Below are 20,844 nucleotides of genomic sequence, written 5' to 3'. Positions count from 1 at the left end.
TACGAGGAAAAACATTCGAAAAAAAAACAATTAGGCGAATGAATTTTATAAAAGGAGATGTATAGGATAGGAAATATGAATCCAAATGAAAGATGCGATTTTAGCAACGTGAGGTATTCCTTGAAATTCTAAGTTAAAGCTTCTTTTCTCCGTATTCTGGTACTTCTAAGATTACTTTTTGAATTTTAGCTGTCAGGGAACTCTTCGGAACCAACAGAATTTTTTTATCATTCCGTTTTCTCTCTTTAACAATAAAAAAATGGGAAAAAAGCATACAATTTGGGAAAATATTAGGCTGATGTACATTTTGCTGTCTGTTCAATATTAATTACCCAAGCAAATAAAATGTTATTTCATAAATATCCTAATAAAACGTATAGCTATAGTTTTGTTTCGAAAGACGTACTTTCCAACAAACCAAGGTGGATTGGGCTGGTAATGCTGTCCAATATAAATACATAAAATAAAATTTGTAAGCCGAAATAGGCCTGAGGTAAAAAATCCAATATTTATAATTTTTTGGCTTTGCTTACACTGCTAGCTTCATATATTCCAAAAATCAAAGTAAAAGCTGTAACAACGAAATTTGTAACAAGATTTTAAGCATTGGTTATTCAACACACATTTGATGTCTAAAATGGCTTAAAATCCCCAACCAGTGCAAAAGAAGTCCATTGATAACCATAGTAAAGTAAAAAGGTAAAATTCCCATAAAGCAGTTTTCTGATGAGATGAAAAAACATGGTAAAATCCGATTACGGTCCCACCAATCCAGTTCACAAATGGATTGGGTATTGCCACCGGGTGCTTTTTCCACCTTCTATTTATTTGACAAATTTAGAATTTATGATGGACCGACACCAGTGGATGTTCTAGGGGTTCCTGAGGGATGCTTGCTTTCTGGCATGTGCGAGCTGTACAATCGTAATAAAAATGCACAACATGGCACAGCTCCTCCTCCGGACGGGACACACAAAAGGCAGATCTGAGGACGACTTAGAGCTTACTTAGACATGTTAACTGCTGCGAGGACTCTTTGTCTCTACACCTAAAAAAAAAAAGGAGGACAGAGCGAAACTTGCGGCGGCTACAAATTTAATGCGCTTACGATAAATTTTTATTATGCCAGCGAATGCTGCCGTTAAAATTGGATATTGAAGACCCCACCTAGGGATGGATGTGCGGAGTAGGAGCAGTAGCAGGAGCAGGAGCAGGAGCAGGAGCAGGAGGGTGAGGATGCGGCAGGATAGCTTGCGAAAAATTTGAATTTTCCGCCATAATCGTAACTTGTCCCCGTTGGCAGGCACTTTAAAGTCTTTACTTTTGCACTTGCACTCAGTACGTGCCTTGTTTTTTTGCCCTTGTTTATGCCTTAATGTGTCCATTAAATGCAGGACTTGGTGGCCAGGCTGTGGGCTCTCGAAATGACCACGTTTCTTACTAGGTCACTGGGATTTGCTGGGCGGGCTTACCTGGCGTATACTTAATCACTCCGAAATAACGTCGAATCGGTTGGAAACTGCAAGTCGGCACGTGAGATTGATTAAATTTCTGATTTATGTTCTCCGGAATCACCACACACAAAGGCCACAAACACTTTCTCGGATCACCACCGACCGAAGGAGCACAGAAGTAACAGTCGCCACTGACACCTCTTTCAAACCAATAATCCGTCGTTAATGAGTCTCTGGGTTTCCGATGAGGACCGCGTGCGTTGCTATCATGCTGGGAACTGTTTGGCTGCCAGCGTGGAAGGTGGCTTTTATAGACCCAACAGGCCTCGACCGTTTGCCGCCAAGGCATTCAAAACACAACGTGTTGCAGGTCGTGGTTGCGACCAAAACAAACCTTCCAGCGTCAAAGGACGCAGGCGTCGTCAGGACAAAGCTGAGGTCCTTGCTGCCACTAGCCGGGTTGTGAACCAGAGCTTTTGTCTGCGGTCCGACTCGAGGGCTACCCCTCGAACCTGCTGGAAAGGTTGAACGGTTGGTAATACTTCCTCTGACAGTTCAATTTGAACAATTTGCCTAAATTGGCATCTAATTACGGATGGCCTGTCTTGGCGAAAACTTCAGTTTCGTATTGCTATGGCTCTGAGAATATTTTGATCTAGATACGCCATACAAATCCCACACTTGACCATCGGATAAACTCTTTCACCTGAGTAAATTTCATGCCCCCATGTCCCCAGAGCAAAACACTAAAGCCCCATTTGTTTGAACACGCACCTCAGATGGGAATTAAATCTGATGAGAGGCGAAGAGCACCTCATGTCAGGCAGAGATTTTCATTTAGATGCTTGCGGTTGCCTCGGCAAATATTGGCATACAAATGTTAATTATCCACAGAGCACACTTACACTGCCAAAAGGCGAGCGAGGACCTGAGGCGGCCGACAGGGCGTATGCTTGATAATTGTCAGCCATGCTTTGTTTACCCGCCAGCAACTCCTTAATATTCAATAGCATGTATTAAATTTAAAGTGTTAACAAACGTTTGCACTTTCCATCGCCCCGAGCTGAGAACCTCATACCTGCTGTAATCGTAACAAAAAAAGGGACATCCGTCTCGCCATGTTCTTGGCAACCGAGAGGACGAGACAGGTCGGTTGACCGACTGGCAGGCATGCCGATGCCCCCGTCCAGCTTACATACCCAAGTATTTCATTAACCTGCCTCGTCCAGATACGCACACTGGCAGCTGCTGTCTGCGTGAAGAGCGTTAACTTGTTTGCCCGGAACAGTCAGTCCTGTTGGCCCCTTCCTTTGTGTGCTGTGTGCTGTGCGTGGCCAGGACGAGCTTTAAATTGTGTCCAGTGTGCATTGGAGCGAACTGGGGATTTACCATTTTTGTGGTACCCCACCGCTCCACCGGTGGGGAGGGGCCAGCTTTCAAACACCTTCGGCGGAATATTGCACCTGGCCAGAGCACCAACAATGGGGATCCCTTTCAATCGGAGTTCAACGTGCATAAACACAATATGCAACTTAGCAACCTTCGAAATTAAATGCCAATTGCAAAAATGCAATATACAGAACACAGAGTGCGATACAGGAAAACCAAGGCAACCGACGCAATCAAAAATGGGTCTGCCACCCACAGTCAGTTAGGGAGAGAGCCCTTTTCAGTGGGAAACGTGCGCATGACATAATTCCTTAATTACCAAAGTTGTCAGACGCACTTAAAAGTGAGTTACAATTACAGTTTTGCCCCTACAATTGTCTGCTGCAGTATGCAGGATGCAGAATAATCGTTTGGACCCCGCCACCTGCGGAGAGGCAATAACGTGTGACTGGCACAGACTTTTATAAAAGAAAGGGAGAAAGTACATTAAACCTGAACTTTTAACAGTCAAAGAGGCGGGCACATAAGTTGACAACCATTCAGAGTCCGGCAATGCAGCTATGAAAATTTTCAAAAATGTAAACTTGGCAAAGACAAGTAATCAAAACTAAATAAATACATTTATTCATTTCAACATGAATATTTTACTGTATTGACGATTACATTAACCATATAAAGTTCTCACAGTTACTTTACAGTAAGTTACAGTGAGCGAAGCAACAACTAAGAACTTTGTAAAAGTAGGCAACAACAAAGGAGTTATGAAATGTGCTAAGCAAAACTCTTACTTCGTAAAAATAAAATAAAATTTGTATACCCCTGCAGAGTTTATTAGATTTTAAGCCGTATTGGCAAACAAACGAGGTAAGAAAGTGGAAGCAATATCCAATTTCCGCTTATTCGATATACAAAACTTCGGATATCAAATTTTGTAACGAAAAATGTTAATATCTATGTATTAATTAAAAAATAGTTTGAGCTATGGTGACCTCGAGTTATACAATTGATTTTGTTTTGGTTTAGATTTCGAGTGAAAACAACCTTTTAAGTTTCCCATGAATACAATTTTCCCCAAGTGGGTGAGCATCCAAAACTGCCAAAACTACCAAATCGATTGCTCTGAAGTTTCGTACACATTGTTATACATAACTCAACAGATAATCACAAAGCGTTTTCATATTCGTTTTTCTTAATTAAATTAATGATTTCCATGAAATTTCAAAAGATGTTCACCGAAAACCACCTTTTTTCGAAGGGGCGTCAAAGAGTGGCTGCCACACCCCAGTGCCAAAAATATTGGAGGACATCGGCTTGCCGAAGTTTGGTTCCCTTCTTGTTAATATATATGTTAAACAAGAAGGAGCTATCTTTGGTAAGCGGATGTTAATATATCCTTGCACCTTAAGAAAAATGAGTTGCCCAATAATCTTACAATAATTTTGTACGTTTATGATAGATAGGAATATATGTATGCTAACTTCGTTTTTCAAATAAGAAAAATCGAAAAATCAATTTTATGAACATTAATTGAAAACAAGTTTGTTTAAACTTTTGAATAAATTGATTGATTATTATATCTTGTGGCTGCTATATGATGTAGTTTCTTAGTTACTAAAGCTTGAGTTTTATGCGTATTCGTTCGAAAACAACGAAGTTTAGCATAACTTTTTATAAAAAGCATCCGGACTCGGTTCCGATAATAAAAATAAGTCTTTTGGCAAAGCTTCAACTAGCTTTTAAACCGAAAGCCAACTTAAAAATTAACAGTATAGATCAACTCGTCTGATGCTCCTAATCAAGAATATATTATATTATTGCTATTTTCAATAAGTTCTCCGTTGCTTTTTATGAATTAATTACAGTTAAGGCAGTAAAAGTTAATTCGCTTTTACAAAAACCATAATGTTAATCCACGCTAGGACCTTATTGCGAAAGGGATTTGTTAGTTTTCGGAAGTAAATGGTCCCTCTTTGATAGTTGGCAAGCAGATCAAACATAAACTGTCAATTTGGCAAATAATCCAGGGGATCTGTCAGAGGCAGAAATGAAAAAAGGCCTAGGTTAAGGTGGAGGACAGGCGATTGCAAGAGCGAGTGCCCAGCGAAACGTGTCGACCAACCAGTCACCCTGCCACCCACTCTCTAGCCCTCATCAACCCCCGCCCTCACCTCAACCTTCAGCTCGGCACTTGTCATGAAATTTCCTATTTGTAGATGCGCGAGTTGCATTTCCTTTCCTACACCCAATGCGGTTGATGGTTTGGCTGCTCCTGCCAGTGTTGTCATTTCAATTTCAATTTGCTGACGGAAACTTGAGCGTCGCCCGTGACAACGCAGCCGAAGTTTCGGCATCGCCCTGGCCACCAATTAGTGCTGGAGCCCAGCGGGACACTCAACCTTCGAAAGTGTAATAAAATTCCTAGGAGCTGCCAGGCTGTAGTGGAAAACCAAGCGGCACGTCAGCACGGATTTAATTAAAATGTTTTACACGTGCGTAAATCCAGCAGTAATTGTTTCACATCCCATCCAACTGCATCATTTGGCCGACAATAAACCTAAATTATGGGCCGGCATCATGACCAGGCCTCAGAGGTATGTAAATGTCACAAAACGTTATTAAAACTGCTGCGGGGGCTGGCGGGCGTCCAGGATATCACAAGGACACGCTCTGGCAGCCGCAAAAAATTTGTCAAATTTAATTTACACCTGTTTAGAAATATGCAAATATCCGCCACAAGAGGCGGTGAGGCCACGAGGGGTACACTATGTGTGTGAGCCATCATCGGTCAAGGGTCTGGAAAACCCTCGGCAAAAAGAAGACCGGAAAAACAGCGAGTGAAAAACAGAGAACAACAATTTAGCTGCACTCATAAACATCGGCCACTGGGAAAAGAGAAGGAGGAAGGACGAGCCAAAGCCAGAGGATGTGTTGTTGGATGATTGCAGCAAATTGCCAGCACAGTTGTTGACTTTTGGCCATGTGCCTGTCCGTGTGTGTGTGTTTGTGAGTGTGTTTGGACTTTGGCCACTTACCACTGGCATTCAAATTGCCAGCACTTCGGTCTTGACTCTTTTTGTTCGCCTTTGTGTCACGGATTGATTGCTATACTAACTTTGATTTATTACCCGTTGCATACACCCAGCAGACTGATACAGGACTACCAAACAGCCTGGCCTTCAGCCAGGATTCGGGGCTCGAAGGGGCCAAGTCCTCTTAATAAACTATCAATGTCAACTGCAACTCGGATGGCTCTAATTACACAAACAGCAATCACCCATGCCAACAGCGTTATGCAACCCAAAACTAATCAGCCATCAAGGTCGATATACCTGTCGCTACTTGTATCCGTGCACTTGACATCGAAGATTGGCATTTATTGGATGCGGACAGCAGAACATATTGAGTTTTGGTGTATTAACTTATCGCATTATTCCGAATCAGAACTGGCTGACGTGTCCCAGGAAGATGGTTCTCTGTGCGTCCTTAATGGCGAAGAAGAAGGGATGATCCGCCGTGAACTCGAATATTTCCTCTCCCTCCAAGAAGGATTCCAACTCAGCCTTGACAACTGCAATCAAAGATAATCAATTATGAAAGCTTTTAGCCATTTTCACAGAAGAACTTACAGGTTGCTCCGCTGGCAGTAGTGCCCTTTTCGTTGACCTCGATTATGGCCTTGTGCTTCACCTCCGAGATGCGAAGCGGGGCCGACTCCCTGAGAAGACCGCTGAGACTCGCCTCAGGACTAAATAGTTTCTTAATGCCCAACTAAAAAATTATTTCGGGATAGACAAAAATATTTAAAGTCTTGTGTTGACAAGCAGAACTGTAGTTTACGACAGTGACAAAATTGTTTAGTAATAGTTACTTTTTAAACTGAGGAAAATGTATTCTTAAACAATTTTTGTGTCGTAAGAACTAGAAAAAGAAAGAAAGCCAAGTTTCGATCATTCTATTCATTATACTTTTGCAGAGGGTATTATAATTTTAGTCAGAAGTTTGCAACGCAGTGAGGGATATATTTGCGACCCTATAATGTATATATGTTTCTGATCAGCATCAGTAGAAGAGTCGATCTAGCCATGTCTGTCTTTCCGACTATTCGTCCGTTTCTAAACTGGTCTTTCAGTTTTAAAGCTATCTGTATAAACCTTTCCCAAAAACTTTTTATTGTGGTATAGTACTACTATATTATTTAGCTGCCATAGGAACATTCAAAAAAATTACTGAATAACAAGAAAGAAAGCAAACTTCGGCAAGCCGAAGTTCATATACCCTTGCAGCTATCGCAAGAATTAATTATTTTTGAAAACATTAAAATTATGATTTACTTGCGTATTTAAACCATAATTCTGAAATATTTAACCATTGCTATATGTCGAAGAACTAAAAAAAAATTAAAAAACAGCAAAGTTATAATTTTTTCAATTATTTTTCCGATTGTTCCTATGGGAGCTATATGCTATAGTCTTCCGATTTTGATGAAATTTTAACCATAATTCTGAAATATTTAACCATTGCTATATGTCGAAGAACAAAACAAAAAATTAAAAAACAGCAAAGTTATAATTTTTTTTCAATTATTTTTCCGATTGTTCCTATGGGAGCTATATGCTATAGTCGTCCGATTTTGATGAAATTTAAACCATAATTCTGAATTATTTAACCATTGCTATATGTCGAAGAACTAAACAAAAAATTAAAAAACAGCAAAGTTATAATATTTTTTCAATTATTTTTCCGATTGTTCCTATGGGAGCTATATGCTATAGTCGTCTGATCCGGCTCGTTCCGACTTATATACTACCTGCAATAGAAAGACAACTTTTGGGAAAGTTTCATGCAGATAGCTTTAAAACTGAGAGACTAGTTTGCATATAAACGGACGGACAGACGGACAGACGGACAGACGGACGGACAGACGGACAGACGGACGGACAGACGGACATGGCTAGATCGACTCTACTAGTGATGCTGATCAAGAATATATATACTTTATAGGGTCGGAAACGTCTCCTTCACTGCGTTGCAAACTTCTGACTGAAATTATAATACCCTCTGCAAGGGTATAAAAATTATACATAGATTTGCTGCTTTTGAGGATTTGGTTTCACTAAAATCAGGCGGCTATATCATAAAGAAAAACATTCGGAAGAACATACGAAAAAAATTATACGTTCGCTGTTTATACCCTTGCAGAGGGTATTATAATTTCAGTCAGAAGTTTGCAACGCAGTGAAGGAGACGTTTCCGACCCTATAAAGTATATATATTCTTAATCAGCATCACTAGTAGAGTCGATCTAGCCATGTCCGTCTGTCCGTCCGTCTTTCCCAAAAGTTGTCTTTCTATTGCAGGTAGTATATAAGTCGGAACGAGCCGGATCGGACGACTATAGCATATAGCTCCCATAGGAACAATCGGAAAAATAATTGAAAAAAAATTATAACTTTGCTGTTTTTTAATTTTTTGTTTAGTTCTTCGACATAAAGCAATGGTTAAATATTTCAGAATTATGGTTAAAATTTTATCAAAATCATTTTATCATATAGCTCCCATAGGAACAATCGGAAAAATAATTGAAAAAAATTATAACTTTGCTGTTTTTTAATTTTTTGTTTAGTTCTTCGACATATAGCAATGGTTAAATATTTCAGAATTATGGTTAAAATTTCATCAAAATCGGACGACTATAGCATATAGCTCCCATAGGAACAATCGGAAAAATAATTGAAAAAAATTATAACTTTGCTGTTTTTTAATTTTTTTTTTTAGTTCTTCGACATATAGCAATGGTTAAATATTTCAGAATTATGGTTTAAATTTCATCAAAATCGGACGACTATATCATATAGCTCCCATACAAATAATAAAAATATATAAAAGAACAATCAAATAATTAAGCTGCAAATCGTCATAGCTTCAATGTTTTTAAACATATACGCAAGTAAATCATAATTTTAATGTTTTCAAAAATATTTAATTCTTGCGATAGCTGCAAGGGTATATGAACTTCGGCTTGCCGAAGTTTGCTTTCTTTCTTGTATTCAATTGGTTTGAATATACTTCTATATAATGCAATGGCTTACAATTCGGAACAAACGAACCATCGAATAATTTAGCGGAATATCTTCATAGCTGTTATAGTTGTTATCTTTTAATAATATTAACGCTGTATTTCTGAAAATAATATACACTTAAGGAAGTTTCACCGGTTACAAGTTTCAACTTTGATACTTTTTCTGCAAAACCTACAGTACAGACAAAAGTTAATAGTGACTGAGCGCTCAGGGGAGACTACTTTTCATTACTAAAGGTTAATCTTAGTGTTTAAGTTATTGTAAAAAGAATGTTTCGTTGAGTGAAATCGTTTGAAAAGACTCACCTCCTCAAGGACTGGCTGCAGGGGGACATCGAACTCGAACTTAAATTTGGGCAGCTGCAGCTGTACTTTCTGCCTGCTCAACTGGGAGCTTATGTCATTAAGGTCTAGGCCGTTCAGTTGCTCCTCGAGGAAGGCCAGTCCCTGCTCCTCCTGGGGCAAAATGATCAGGAACACGATGTCTGTGCCGATGTAGGTCAATTCCAAGGCCTTTGCCTTCAGCTCGGGCAGTTCGGCGAACCTAAAGTAATCCTCTTGGGCCATGGTGTCCACGCTCACCTTCCGACCTCCGTGATTGACAAAGTCGCGGGCATAAGTGGCGTAGTCTGGGAATGTGCTCAGCCAGTTGGCCTTGAAGTAGATGGCATTGACCAGGATGGCGGCCGTACCTGCGTCAAGTGAGTCCGGAGCGATGAGGTTCTTGATTTGCTGGTTGGTCTGCTCCTCCACCCAGAAGTTAATGCGCTTGGCAGTATCCGCACTTTGGGCGAAGTTCACATTCTCGGCCGCTGCTGCGAAGTTTGAGCTGACCAAGTCCTGATAGGCCTGGGCCAGCTGGAACTGCTGGGCCACGTAAATCCGATTGGCATACCTCAATTTGGCCCCGTCTTCGTCCTCGTCCTCGTCCTCGCCCTTGTCTCCATTCCCCACCTGTCGCTGCCCTTTGCCCAAGAGCTGTGCCACCTCGCTTTTGTCAGTGCCCTCCAGGCCCAATCCCTGCCTCAGCTCATCGGCGGTGCTGCCATCGGCACCTAGGAAGGCCAGGGCCAAGCCAGTCCTGATGGACGAGGGCGAGAGGACGATATTCCGGCCAGGCTGGGACTTGGCCAATTGGCCATAAAGCTTCGAGGCAAACTGAGCCTCCCCGGCAGCGCTTTTGGAGTAGTTAAGAGTGTTCGCCATAGCCAGAATCAAGCCCTGGAGCAGCAAAAGTGACCACGTGGCCTTGGCTGTAAGATGTTGACATAGAAAAAGTAAAAGAGTAGTTAATTCAAGGACTCAAAACAAGCAGAGCGCTTGGTCTGAGGGAAGCATCTCTCCTACCTGACATGATGAAGCAAACTGAACTATAGCAAGTTTTAGATTTGTCCATGAACTGTTCTGTGATTGTTATCTGAGCTCAGAGAGGTTTTCTCAGATAGATTTTTTTTAGTTCTGCTGTAACAACAGGTTTTTGGCTAACATGAATATTCATATAAAGGCCAAATGTTTGGTAACAATGTATAGGCTTTTATACCCTTGCAGAGGGTTCTATTATTTCAGTCAGATGTTTGCAACGCAGTGAAGAAAACATTTCCGACCCTATAAAGTATATATGTATATTCTTGGAAAGTCGATCTATTAAATGCTCGCACTTAATTTGTGTGAGTAATTTGCACGGGGAAACTTGTCAATGTGTGTGTGTGGTTAAATACTGCTCATGTGTGCCCTGCTGCTGCTCTGCATAAGACAGGGTCGCTGTAGCAGAAGGTGGGGTGCTGTTCACTCTTCGTTTGTGGTGTTGTCAATGCAGTTCGGTAGATGGCGCCACCAAAAACAGGCTATTTTTTTCTGGGGGAAAATTTGTGATGAAATTTGTTAGCTGAGTAACGGGTATCTAATTGTCGGGGAACTCAACTTCGGCGTTCTCTCTTGTTTCACTTGAGATTTTGCTTTTTTCATTAAATATGAAAACATACACCATTGCACAGTGGTCGGGCTTGTATGTAAATACTTCTAGATGGGCTTCTAGATAGACTATTTATCGCTTATTAATATATAGGACAAGAATTGTCCAGATTGTACGAGATTCTTTAAGAGGACAGATAGAGCAAAACTAAAAGATGAATAAATTCGAATAGCTAGACCAATTATAAATAAGAATTGGTACATTTAAAGTCAAAATTTTGACTTTGATTTAACGACACTTCCTTACGAGTGGTGATTTCTAGTGACCCATAGACCATAAATAAAAAAATCAAAGTCAAAATTTAACATTTCTAAGAAATATAATCAGATTGACTTGAATGTGATCCCAAATTATTTAATTTTCGGCCTTGGCTTTTTTTAATATATGTATAATATATCAAAATAAACTTTCTTATCGTCATAAGCAAATATGTTTGTGTGTCAACCTTCCTATAAAAATCCATAGCGATAGAGGCATTCATCCAGTCTCCGTGTCATAGTCTATAAAGCATAATGGTCCTCAAAGTAGGAATTGCTGTGATAGCCTGTCTATTTCTTTGGACTAACGAAGGATCGGCTGACTTGCTGGAAAAGAACTGTGGAACAACAAAGCGTTTGTCGAGGTTCAAGCGGGTGGTTGGAGGACAAGATGCTGAAATATTCTCGAATCCATGGATGGTAATCCTACTCAAAGACCTAAAAATGATCTGTGGTGGTACGCTAATCACCTCTCGTAAGTACTCAAGAACAAACAACTTTTCTTTAATTGTCCACATAATTAGTTTATTTAACACTTCATTCAAGGTTTTGTCTTGACGGCAGCAAATTGCGATTCCCCCAGGTAAGATAATTAATTGTATTAATATACAGAAATGTATTATCTTTTGGATTGCAGTAAGGTGCGCTTGGGCGAATACGACAGGGAAAGCAGCGAAGATTGCTCACCGGCCGGTTGTATACAGAGAAGCTATGATGTTGATATCGAAAGGTTGATTTCCCATTCATTATTCGGAAAGAACCTAGGAGATTTTAAGCATGACATAGCTCTGGTAAAATTGGCTCAAGAAGTTGAATTTTCAGGTAAATAATAGACTTGTCAACAAAAAATGCTAAACCAAAAATCTTTTCCGCAGACTCTGTAAGGCCGATCTGTCTGCTCGTCAATGAGCAAGTGGGAAGAACACCTACATCATTTAATGTCACCGGATGGGGTAAAACAGATGGGGATGGAAATGGCAGTCGGATCCTACAGACAGCAACTTTAAGCAATATTAATTTGAAGAAGTGCATCGACTATTTCGGAATGGAGGATCTTGATGAATCCCAGATTTGTGCCGGTAGCTCGACAGCCGATACATGTACTGGTGATTCAGGGGCTCCTTTGACCGCTGAGCTAATTTATGGGAAAATTCCCCGAGTTTTCCAGTTTGGTATTGCCAGCTTTGGAGCAATATCCTGTGATGGCACCAGCGTTTACACAAATGTTACGCACTATATAAACTGGATTACGAGTACAATTGACCAAAATTAAAATTAGAAAGATTTATTTAATAATAAATTTTACTGAATAAATCATACATTAACAGGAACTTGTGTAAATCAAGACAAAGTAATAAAAAGTAAACAAACAAAGGCCGTAATTCATTGTTAAATATTAATAAATGCAAGACGATTTTTTTTTAATTATCGTATTACATATTACAAACCGATATGAGATTTGGTATTTGTTGGGCCAATTTAATTATTTTTTCATATTGTTTGACTATCTCAATTATATTACTGAAATTTTCTAAATTTAAAAAATGAATTAACCAATCGTACAGGGGGTACACCCTGCGATGGTTGACATTCCGACTTTATAAAGTATATATATTCTTGAACAGCATCACTAGGAGAGTCAATCTAGCCAAAGCCGTCTGTGCGTCTATGCGTTTCTACGCAAACGAAACTAATCTGCATAAAACTTTCCCAAAAATTTGGATCGGACGGATATATCATACAGCTCTTATAAGAACAGTCGGGAAAAAATTGGAAAAATATTATAACATCGCTGTTTTCTAAATTTTTGTTTTAAATCTTCGGTATGTATAAAAGGTTTATTATTTAAATATTACGAGCTAATCTCGATTAAAACCGGACGATTATATCATATAGAACCAATCAAAACGATCAAAATATTAAAAAATATATATATATTTAACTTCTCTATTTTTTAATTGTTTTTTTTTTTTGTAATGCTTTTTAACATAGTAATAATTCGATAGCTCAGAATTATTCAAATCGGAATCATATAAAAATCTTAATTCTATGATTCAATGTTTTTAAGCATACACGCAAATAAATCAGAACTTAAATGTTTTGAAGAATATTTTATTTTTGAGATAGCTGCAAGGGTATACGAACTTTGGCTTGCCGAAGATTGCTCCCGTTCTTGTTTTTTTGATTCTTTAAATACTCTATAGTAATGGTTTAATAATTTAAAACTATGATTTTAATTTTATTAAAATCAGTAAACGATATCTCTTAGCTGTTATAGGAATGATCAAATAATTTTTGTTTTAAAGAATTTTTAATTTTTGCACTAGCTGCAATGGTATTTAGTTTTCGGCTTGCCGAAGTATGATGAATATTGATTAGATTTTTATATTAAGATGAACAAGAAAATATTAATGAGCATTTCTTGATTATCAGCGTTATTTTCCTCCCATCATTTCGTGACTAGAACCAATCCTATAAGGAACAATATTAAGAGCAAAAACTTCTCTCTTCAATCGTCTCTTTCTTGCTCTCTTTCTGGCCCTATATAGCTCTCTTATTCTTTGCTTTGAGCGCTGTTGTTGACAAACAGTGATGTCATTTTGTTTACAATTAATAAACTCTATGTAGGGAAATCACATCAAAGGTGAATGATGAAATATACTATTATCTATAATCTGCAGATAATATGATTTTACTTACCTTTTAAAATTTATCGATGAATTCCAAAGAGTGGTACGGATTTTAAGGTGGTGCGAGGGCTTCTACGTTTCACAGAGAACTAAAATTTTTCGGTCCCTAATAACGCGCTCTGTGTGGCAATTTATGCTAATTAATTAAGGGGGTCTTCTACTCTCGAGGCGAGGAATTGAGTTGTTATTTAGAGAATTTGTTACAAAAGTTTTACTGCATAGATTTTAAAAGTTTCTTTTATTATTTAAAGATATATGTTTTTACTTGTAAATTTGGTTTTAAAACTTGAAAAAACAATTTTTTCCAGAACCTTGGAATGTGTTTTTCATAACACATTACAAACTTATGTAGCGATTTGGCGAGCTGTTTGGTCAGAAATCAGACAAGAAAGGAAGAAAACTTCGGCACGCCGATGTTCATATACCCTTGCAGCTATTTCAAAAATTAAATATTGAAAACATTTAAATTAAGATTAACTTGCGTATATGTTTAAAAACATTGATTAATTATTCGATAGTTCCTATGGCAGCTATATGATATAGTCGTCCGATTTTGATGAAATTTAAACCGTAATTCTGAAATATTTAACCATTACTATATCTCGAAGAATTAAAAAAAAATTAAAAAACAGCAAAGCTATAATTTTTTTTTATTTATTTTTCCGATTGTTCCTATGGGAGCTATATGCTATAGTCGTCCGATCCGGCTCGATCCGACTTATATACTTCCTGCAATAGAAAGAAAACTTTTGGGAAAGTTTCATGCAGATAGCTTTAAAACTCAGAGACTAGTTTGCGTAGAAACGGACGGACAGACGGACGGACAGACGGACAGACGGACGGACAGACGGACAGACGGACATGGCTAGATCAACTCTCCTAGTGGTGCTGATCAAGAATATATATACTTTATAGGGTCGGAGATGTTTCCTTCACTGCGTTGCAAACTTCTGACTGAAATTATAATACCCTCTGCAAGGGTATAAAAATACATATTTCTCGTAATATTTTATGCCGATGTTGCAGATATTTAAATATTTTATAATTACGGTTTAAATTTCATCAAAATCGGACGACTATATCATAGAGCTCCCATAGAAATAAAAAATATATTTAAAATAACTCTACTAATTGAGCTGCAAATCATCTCAGCTTCAATGTTTTTAAACATATACGCAAGTAAATCAAAATTTTAATGTTTTCAAAAATGTTTAATTCTTGCAATAGCTGCAATGGTATATGAACTTCGGCTTGCCGAAGTTTGCTTTCCTTCCTGTTTATTTATAAGTATCTTATAATTGTATATGCTCTTTCTTTATTGTATTTATTGACTTATAAAATAATTTTAAGAAAGGGTAAAAAAATGTATAGATTAGAAAACGGCAACTACAATTTAGAATCATTCCCGCAAATATATAACAACCCAGAGAAAATTAGCAAAGTATTAGTAAAAAAACGCTTCATACAAATTTTCTTTTACTTTGCTTTTAAAAACTTTAAAACGTCAAACTTTAGATTTATGTTTTTCGTGTAGCCGGTTTTTCCAAAAGCTTATCTGCTCACTTGTGGGTTTTTTTTAACTAATGTTTTGATTTTCTTTCACAAGTATGACCAAATCTGTAATAATAGTTGTTGACAAAGATTACTGTGCTAATTATTATTTGCTATAAACAGGAGCCAATCAAGAGTACAATTGTGATGAATAACTTTTCTGTTTGAGGTGGAAGAACTTATGGCTTTTAAATTACCTTTAAAAATATATATATTATGATTTTCTGTATTTTATTGCTATTAAATTTGGTTGAAGAGGCAATGGCGGATTAGCAAAGTTGCAAGAGTAGCAAATGAAACGGACTCCACCAAAGACCAAGCGATTTATTTTTACAAATGGTGTATCTCGAACCTGAGTAGTGGTCGTAAACCTCACATCAGACGATCGGTTTGAACTCGAGTAGACTGGTGAGTTACTCCATAGAGATTTGCGTGATTCTTTTTCCACTATGCAATTATTATTTATGTGAAACCAAAGTTCAGTCAACATCTTTAAATAGTTTTCTAGAAGATAACTTATTAGTTAGCTTTAATTATTTGCAATGGTAAAACTAACATAGAAAACCAACTTTGTTGTACTTAATTTGAATATTTTCCTTTTAATTTTCATCCATTGCAGTTTTTAGTTATTTCAAATATGAAAAAATAAAATTTTACGTTTAACTTCATTCGGAATTGATTTTAATGTCATTTAATTTAATTAAAATTTAAACCATATTTATAATACATAAAATGTATTTAATTCAAATATGAGCTATTTTAAATCTAATATTTTCAACATTAATTAAATTAAATAATTAAATCATGATACTTAATACGCATTGTATTTTAAATTATGATTTAATAATTTATTAAAATTTTAAATTAATGTTAAATTTAATAGTCAGATATTTATTTTTACTATTCCATTTTTTTATTAGTGTAGTCTCTATTATTTTATCTATTAATTACGTAAGCTGTAGAATAGCTGCTAAACCAATCACATAATAAGTAAAACTTTGGTTTAAATCTTCTAAGGGTTCAAAGTTATTAAATAATAAGCTGAAGATTTCTTGCCTCTTAGAATTTCCAAGTATTTTTTAAAAACAGTCAGACACTTAAGTTGTTTTCAGATTTATTTAAGGGCTAACAACACGGCCCTGGAAGTATATGGTACTCGCATCGCGGATGACGAAGGCAAAGGGATGGTCGGCCACGAAGAACATGGAAAAGCCCGCTCGATTCGTGACGGCTACAGCTGGGGATCAACGAAAACAGTGAATGTGACGTACGTAGTGCGAAGTCATCTGCGATAACCAAATCTCTTACTTGTGGCAGCCGCGGCCTCTGCTCCCTCCTCGTTCACCTCCAGGAATGCCTTGTGCGAGACTTGGCTGACTTTTCCGCCTGACTTATCGCCGAACAAGCCGCTCAGGTCCGAGTTGTCAGTGAAAAGCTCTCGGATGCCCAGCTGCAATGGAATTTGTGAGTGGCGAAACCAGATATTTGCCAGAGTCACATTCAGAGTCAACCCACCTGCTCTAGGGTCTCCTTAAGTTCGTCACGAAACTCGATCTTGAACCTGGGCAGCTTCACATACACCTCCTTGGCCTCCAGCGGTCTGGCGAAGCCACCGATTTTCTCCTCCAGAGAGCCCAAGCCGCCGACTTCGCGGGGCAGGAAGATGGTCATGGACAGGTTGGAGTTCTGGTACGGCAGCTCGATCACCTGCGCGTCCAGGTCTCGGAAGTAGTTCGCCCTGAACATGCCCATCTGCATCATCATCTGGACGGGCACACTCTTGTCGGCGGTCACTTGGAAGCTGGCGGCTCTGGTCTTCACCGGTTCAAACTTGGACTCCCACTGGCCCTTGAAGTAGATGGCGTTCACCAGCAAAGCCTTGACGTCGGCGGTCATGCTGCCGGGTTCGATCATGTTCTTGATCTTGCCACTGGTCTGCTCGAGCACCCACTGATTGATCCCCGCGGCGGCCCCAGGGCCGTTGGCCAGGCTAATGGACTGCGCCTCGGCCCGGAAGGGTTCCCTCACGGCCAGGTTGTATTCCGCATGCAGGCTGTACTGATCATTCACGTAGATGCGGTTGGCCAGCTTCAGAGTGGCTCCGCCCTGCTCCTGCCCCTGGAGCCGGCTGAGCAGTGCTCCGTATTTGGTGGCCACCGCCTGCTTGTCCCCGGATGGCAGCCTCAGGGCACTCTGCAGCTCCCGAGCTGTCGACCCTCCGGCACCCATGTAGACCATGCTCAGGATGGTCTCTATCGAAACGGGCGAGACGATGAGGTTCTGGTTGGCATGGCTCTTGGCCAGCAGCTGGTAGATCTCCTCGGAGGCTTGACTGGCCACAGAAGTGACGCACAGAATCAGGCCTACAAAGGGTAAATTCATATTATCACACTCTTTTACTTCGTTAAGGCGTCAAAGACAAACTTATCCTTATAAAACAACATTTTATCCGACTAAGTAAGATGACTAATGCATCAATTAAAATCAAAAATGGTAATCTAATCGCCACAATCTACTCTTACTGCACTGCCCGACATCGATTCGCAACTTACACAAGTAATTCATTTCGCCGCCTCCAACGAACTGGTCGCCGAGCTAAGTATCTCTGTAAACTGAGCTCAGAGTGCCGAGACGAGCTTCTATATGTACTGGACTCATACCTATGTACCTCGTTACTGAGAACTGGGAACTGGGAACTCTCTTAGATTGAAATTCAATGAGTTCTAGTGGGATTTCCTAGCTGATTTTTATTTGGTCTCACTGCTGTTCTTGAACATTGTACATGCTGGCATCGGAACCTTCCCTCGCATCGCCCTCCTCTTGAAATCCAGAACCGGGCATTGCAAAACGACCGGCGAAGAACACGGCCTGCGAGTTGCGTATGTAGAACACAAACGGGTGATCCGCCCTGAAGAGCTTCTTGTTCATGTTCAGCATCATGGGCACAATCTTCATGACTGCAAGTGGGGGCGATAGTCAGATGGGCGTTAGTCATGGGGGGCAATCGACTTGACTTACAGGTGACGGCTGCTGCCTCCGATCCAGCCTCATTTACGTTGATGTAGCCGCGGTGCCTTGCCGCCGAGATCTTCTGACCAGTTCGTGACGTAAAGAGGCCGTCCAGTTGGGCCTTATCACTGAAGACTTCCGCAATTCCTAGCTGTTAGTTAAATATAATTAAATATAAACAGGTATTAATTAACAGTAAGTATTAGATTCCGTAGAAAATGTTTGAATACAAATCGATTCATTCATTTTTATAATTTATATAACAGTAAGTATTAGATTCCGTAGAAAATTTATTTTTATAATAAATTATTGTGAATAAGTATAAGTCTTGTTGACTTTGAATGTGGTGTGTTTATAACAAGAAGGGAAGCAAACTTTGGCAAGCCGAAGTTTATATACCCTTGCAGCTATTGCTAAAATTAAATATTCCTTAAAATATCTAAATTTTGATCTATCAGCTAAATTATTCGATCGTTCCTATGGCAGCTGTATGATATCGTTTTCCGATTTGAATTAAGTTTAAAGCGTGTTTTTAAAATATTAAACCATTATTTTATCCAAAAAAAAAAAAAAAAAAAAATTATAAACCAATAATTGATTAGTTAGAGGTACTTCTTATTTACTATTTGCTTTAATTTTTTGATAGATATTACAAACGGCTTTAAAGTTTTAAAAAACATTTGAATTGATTTAAACTTACAGTTAAAAACTTTAAAAAGAAAAAAAATTTATCAAATTGATATTCTATATTTTTATATTGAATTTTTTATTAAACCTGTAGCCTCACCTGATTTAGTATTTGCTTGAGGTCGACATCGTACTCTATGCTCATGCGGGGCAGGAAAATCTCCACATCCTGTAAGACCATGGCCGCGTCGATGTCGGCTAGATCCACGGTGTTGAGCTGCAGCTCCAACTCCCGCAGGCCGGAGATCTCGTTGGGCAGCAGGATCAGCATGTGGATGTTCGAGTATTCGTAGGGCAGCTGCACGGCCCGAGCCTTCAGTTGTGGCAGGTCGGCGAACCGGAACTTGTCCTCCTGGTACATCATGCTCACCTCCACGCGAGTGTCCTGGTCCACATGGAAGGCGTCCAGGGACGTGGTCTCTGGCATGAAGGGCTTCTGCCACTTTCCCTTGAAGTACAAGGCGTTGATGAGCACGGCACTCGTCTCGTTGCTCACGGCGTCCGACTGCAGGAGGTTGCTGATCTTCTGCTCCGTCTCCTGCTCCACCCAGGCGTTGATCTGCTGCGTGGCAGCCTCCGAATCGGTGAACTTAGCCGCCTCCGCCTTCGACTGGAAGAAGTCCACGGCAATCTCGTTGAACTCCGGCTGCAGTTCCAGGGTATCGTTCACGTACAACCGGTTCACGGACTTCAGCACGGGTCCCCTTTCGCCGTAGTTGCAGTTCGTCCGCCAGAACTCTCCAAAGGAGCGGGCAATGTGGTGGCGATCCCCTGATCCCAGCTGCAGTCCAGTCCTTAGCTCCTCGGCCGTCGTCCCGGAGGCTCCCATGAAGGCCAGGGTGAGGCAACTTTGGACGGAGGCGGGTGAGAAAACCGTATTAACCTTGCCATCATCGCTCTGTTCCAGGGCGTCCTTGGTGATGGTATCAATCAGGGTGCGGGAAAACAGATTTCTACTCTCTTGGGGATCGCTCATCTCGATCTGCGGATAGGGAAATTTTAAAGTTTATAAATTTAAGCAAATGTCAGAGAACATTTCTTAAGATAATACAAAACCTTTTTGTATTCGACTTAAGGAAAATTAGAAGCAAATATCAGTTCATTGTTGCATTTTTGCCACTATTAATCAAACTATAATTTGAAAATCCTATTGTCAAATATTTTTGCATACGTCAGATGACGTACTAAAACAGAACTACTACTGTATATATATACAAGTATAATGTTATGTTCAATGTGTCTGCCTCCAGTGTTTGCTTTCGTCATTTAATTTGCTTTATAACAAACGCCCAAAGGCAATTAAAGTGATAAAAAATCAACGTCAACTGATAATGCTGTTAATGTTTATATATTTTTTCGTACTGCACAAGGCATGATAAATTCTTTCAAATTATATATATGCTATATTTGGCTTACGGTAACCAAGTCTACCGATTTTGAACTAACTGCTAGATAAAAGTTTATGCTTTAACTAAGATTCAAGTCGATTGAAGACAACGTAGAAAAGGAAATAACCTTGTATTTGGCACACTGATAAAGGTGGAAAATGCGTGTGACCTTTCTGATACGCTGATACTTAGACCGGAGAAGATTTGCACGGAGGCAACAGGAAGGCACTACAGTAGGTGCGAGGTGTCTGTCAGCCGGCGTGGAACTGACTACTGCCAGGGAATGACTGTGACTCAGAACTGAACGAATGTGCCGCGATTAGATACATTCCAAGAGAGTTGGCAGTGGAGAGAACCAGCTGACTGGC

General features: G+C 39.4%; 4 protein-coding genes and 1 long non-coding RNA gene across 6 annotated transcripts in view; 2 read left to right on the top strand and 3 right to left on the bottom strand.

Moving 5' to 3' along the window:
- LOC108145064 (GTP-binding protein Di-Ras2) overlaps positions 1-1,754 on the bottom strand; it is a 38,842-nt gene extending 37,088 nt beyond the window's left edge. Inside the window, exon 1 of the mRNA XM_017270245.2 lies at positions 1,473-1,754. The gene's annotated coding sequence lies outside the window, so the exon portion shown is untranslated. The remainder of the gene's footprint in view (positions 1-1,472) is intronic.
- Positions 536-1,423, top strand: LOC108145065. The gene is made up of 2 exons (XR_001774384.2): positions 536-699; positions 776-1,423. It is a non-coding gene; the product is annotated as an uncharacterized LOC108145065 (long non-coding RNA).
- Positions 1,755-6,196: 4,442 nt separating the features above from the next.
- Positions 6,197-18,075, bottom strand: LOC108145108. The gene is made up of 7 exons (XM_017270304.2): positions 17,945-18,075; positions 16,908-17,755; positions 16,701-16,842; positions 16,513-16,629; positions 9,229-10,175; positions 6,470-6,611; positions 6,197-6,411 (listed from the first exon to the last, which is right to left on the bottom strand). The coding sequence occupies exons 1-7, from the start codon at positions 17,955-17,957 to the stop codon at positions 6,281-6,283; spliced, it is 2,340 nt and encodes a 779-aa protein (XP_017125793.2). The 5' UTR covers positions 17,958-18,075; the 3' UTR covers positions 6,197-6,280.
- On the top strand, positions 11,338-12,462 carry LOC108145051 (serine protease grass-like). Its single transcript, XM_017270231.2, has 4 exons — positions 11,338-11,626; positions 11,698-11,734; positions 11,789-11,973; positions 12,027-12,462. Exons 1-4 carry the CDS (start codon positions 11,407-11,409, stop codon positions 12,422-12,424), a joined length of 840 nt encoding a protein of 279 aa, XP_017125720.1. The 5' UTR covers positions 11,338-11,406; the 3' UTR covers positions 12,425-12,462.
- A 38-nt stretch (positions 18,076-18,113) lies between the features above and the next one.
- Positions 18,114-20,765, bottom strand: LOC108145105 (serine protease inhibitor 42Dd). 2 transcript variants are annotated; one of them, XM_017270301.2, is made up of 4 exons: positions 20,604-20,765; positions 19,189-20,070; positions 18,411-18,552; positions 18,114-18,349 (listed from the first exon to the last, which is right to left on the bottom strand). In XM_017270301.2, the coding sequence occupies exons 2-4, from the start codon at positions 20,062-20,064 to the stop codon at positions 18,150-18,152; spliced, it is 1,218 nt and encodes a 405-aa protein (XP_017125790.1). In that variant the 5' UTR covers positions 20,065-20,070; positions 20,604-20,765; the 3' UTR covers positions 18,114-18,149. The 2 variants fall into 2 exon arrangements, with proteins under 2 accessions (XP_017125790.1, XP_017125791.1); XM_017270302.2 differs by lacking the exon at positions 20,604-20,765 and adding an exon at positions 20,145-20,272.
- Between the last annotated feature and the right edge of the window lie 79 nt (positions 20,766-20,844).

The sequence above is a fragment of the Drosophila elegans genome, unplaced genomic scaffold (genome assembly GCF_018152505.1).
Source record: "Drosophila elegans isolate 14027-0461.03 unplaced genomic scaffold, ASM1815250v1 contig_133, whole genome shotgun sequence".
Lineage (NCBI taxonomy): Eukaryota > Metazoa > Arthropoda > Insecta > Diptera > Drosophilidae > Drosophila > Drosophila elegans.
Note: the sequence above shows the minus strand (reverse complement) of the source record. Positions and strands in the feature narration are given on the sequence as shown.

Coding starts and splice junctions, on each gene's coding strand:
- LOC108145108 (XM_017270304.2), bottom strand. Junction 10,176..16,512: donor GGGCCGTGTTGTTAGCCCTT/AAATAAATCTGA, acceptor AACATCTTACAG/CCAAGGCCACGTGGTCACTT. Junction 6,412..6,469: donor TACTGCCAGCGGAGCAACCT/GTAAGTTCTTCT, acceptor CTTTGATTGCAG/TTGTCAAGGCTGAGTTGGAA.
- LOC108145051 (XM_017270231.2), top strand. CDS start 11,407: ATGGTCCTCAAAGTAGGAATTGCTGTGATAGCCTGTCTATTTCTTTGG. Junction 11,735..11,788: donor GCAAATTGCGATTCCCCCAG/GTAAGATAATTA, acceptor TTTGGATTGCAG/TAAGGTGCGCTTGGGCGAAT. Junction 11,974..12,026: donor TCAAGAAGTTGAATTTTCAG/GTAAATAATAGA, acceptor TCTTTTCCGCAG/ACTCTGTAAGGCCGATCTGT.
- LOC108145105 (XM_017270301.2), bottom strand. CDS start 20,064: ATGAGCGATCCCCAAGAGAGTAGAAATCTGTTTTCCCGCACCCTGATT. Junction 18,553..19,188: donor TCAAGCAAATACTAAATCAG/GTGAGGCTACAG, acceptor TTTAACTAACAG/CTAGGAATTGCGGAAGTCTT. Junction 18,350..18,410: donor GGAGGCAGCAGCCGTCACCT/GTAAGTCAAGTC, acceptor CCCCACTTGCAG/TCATGAAGATTGTGCCCATG.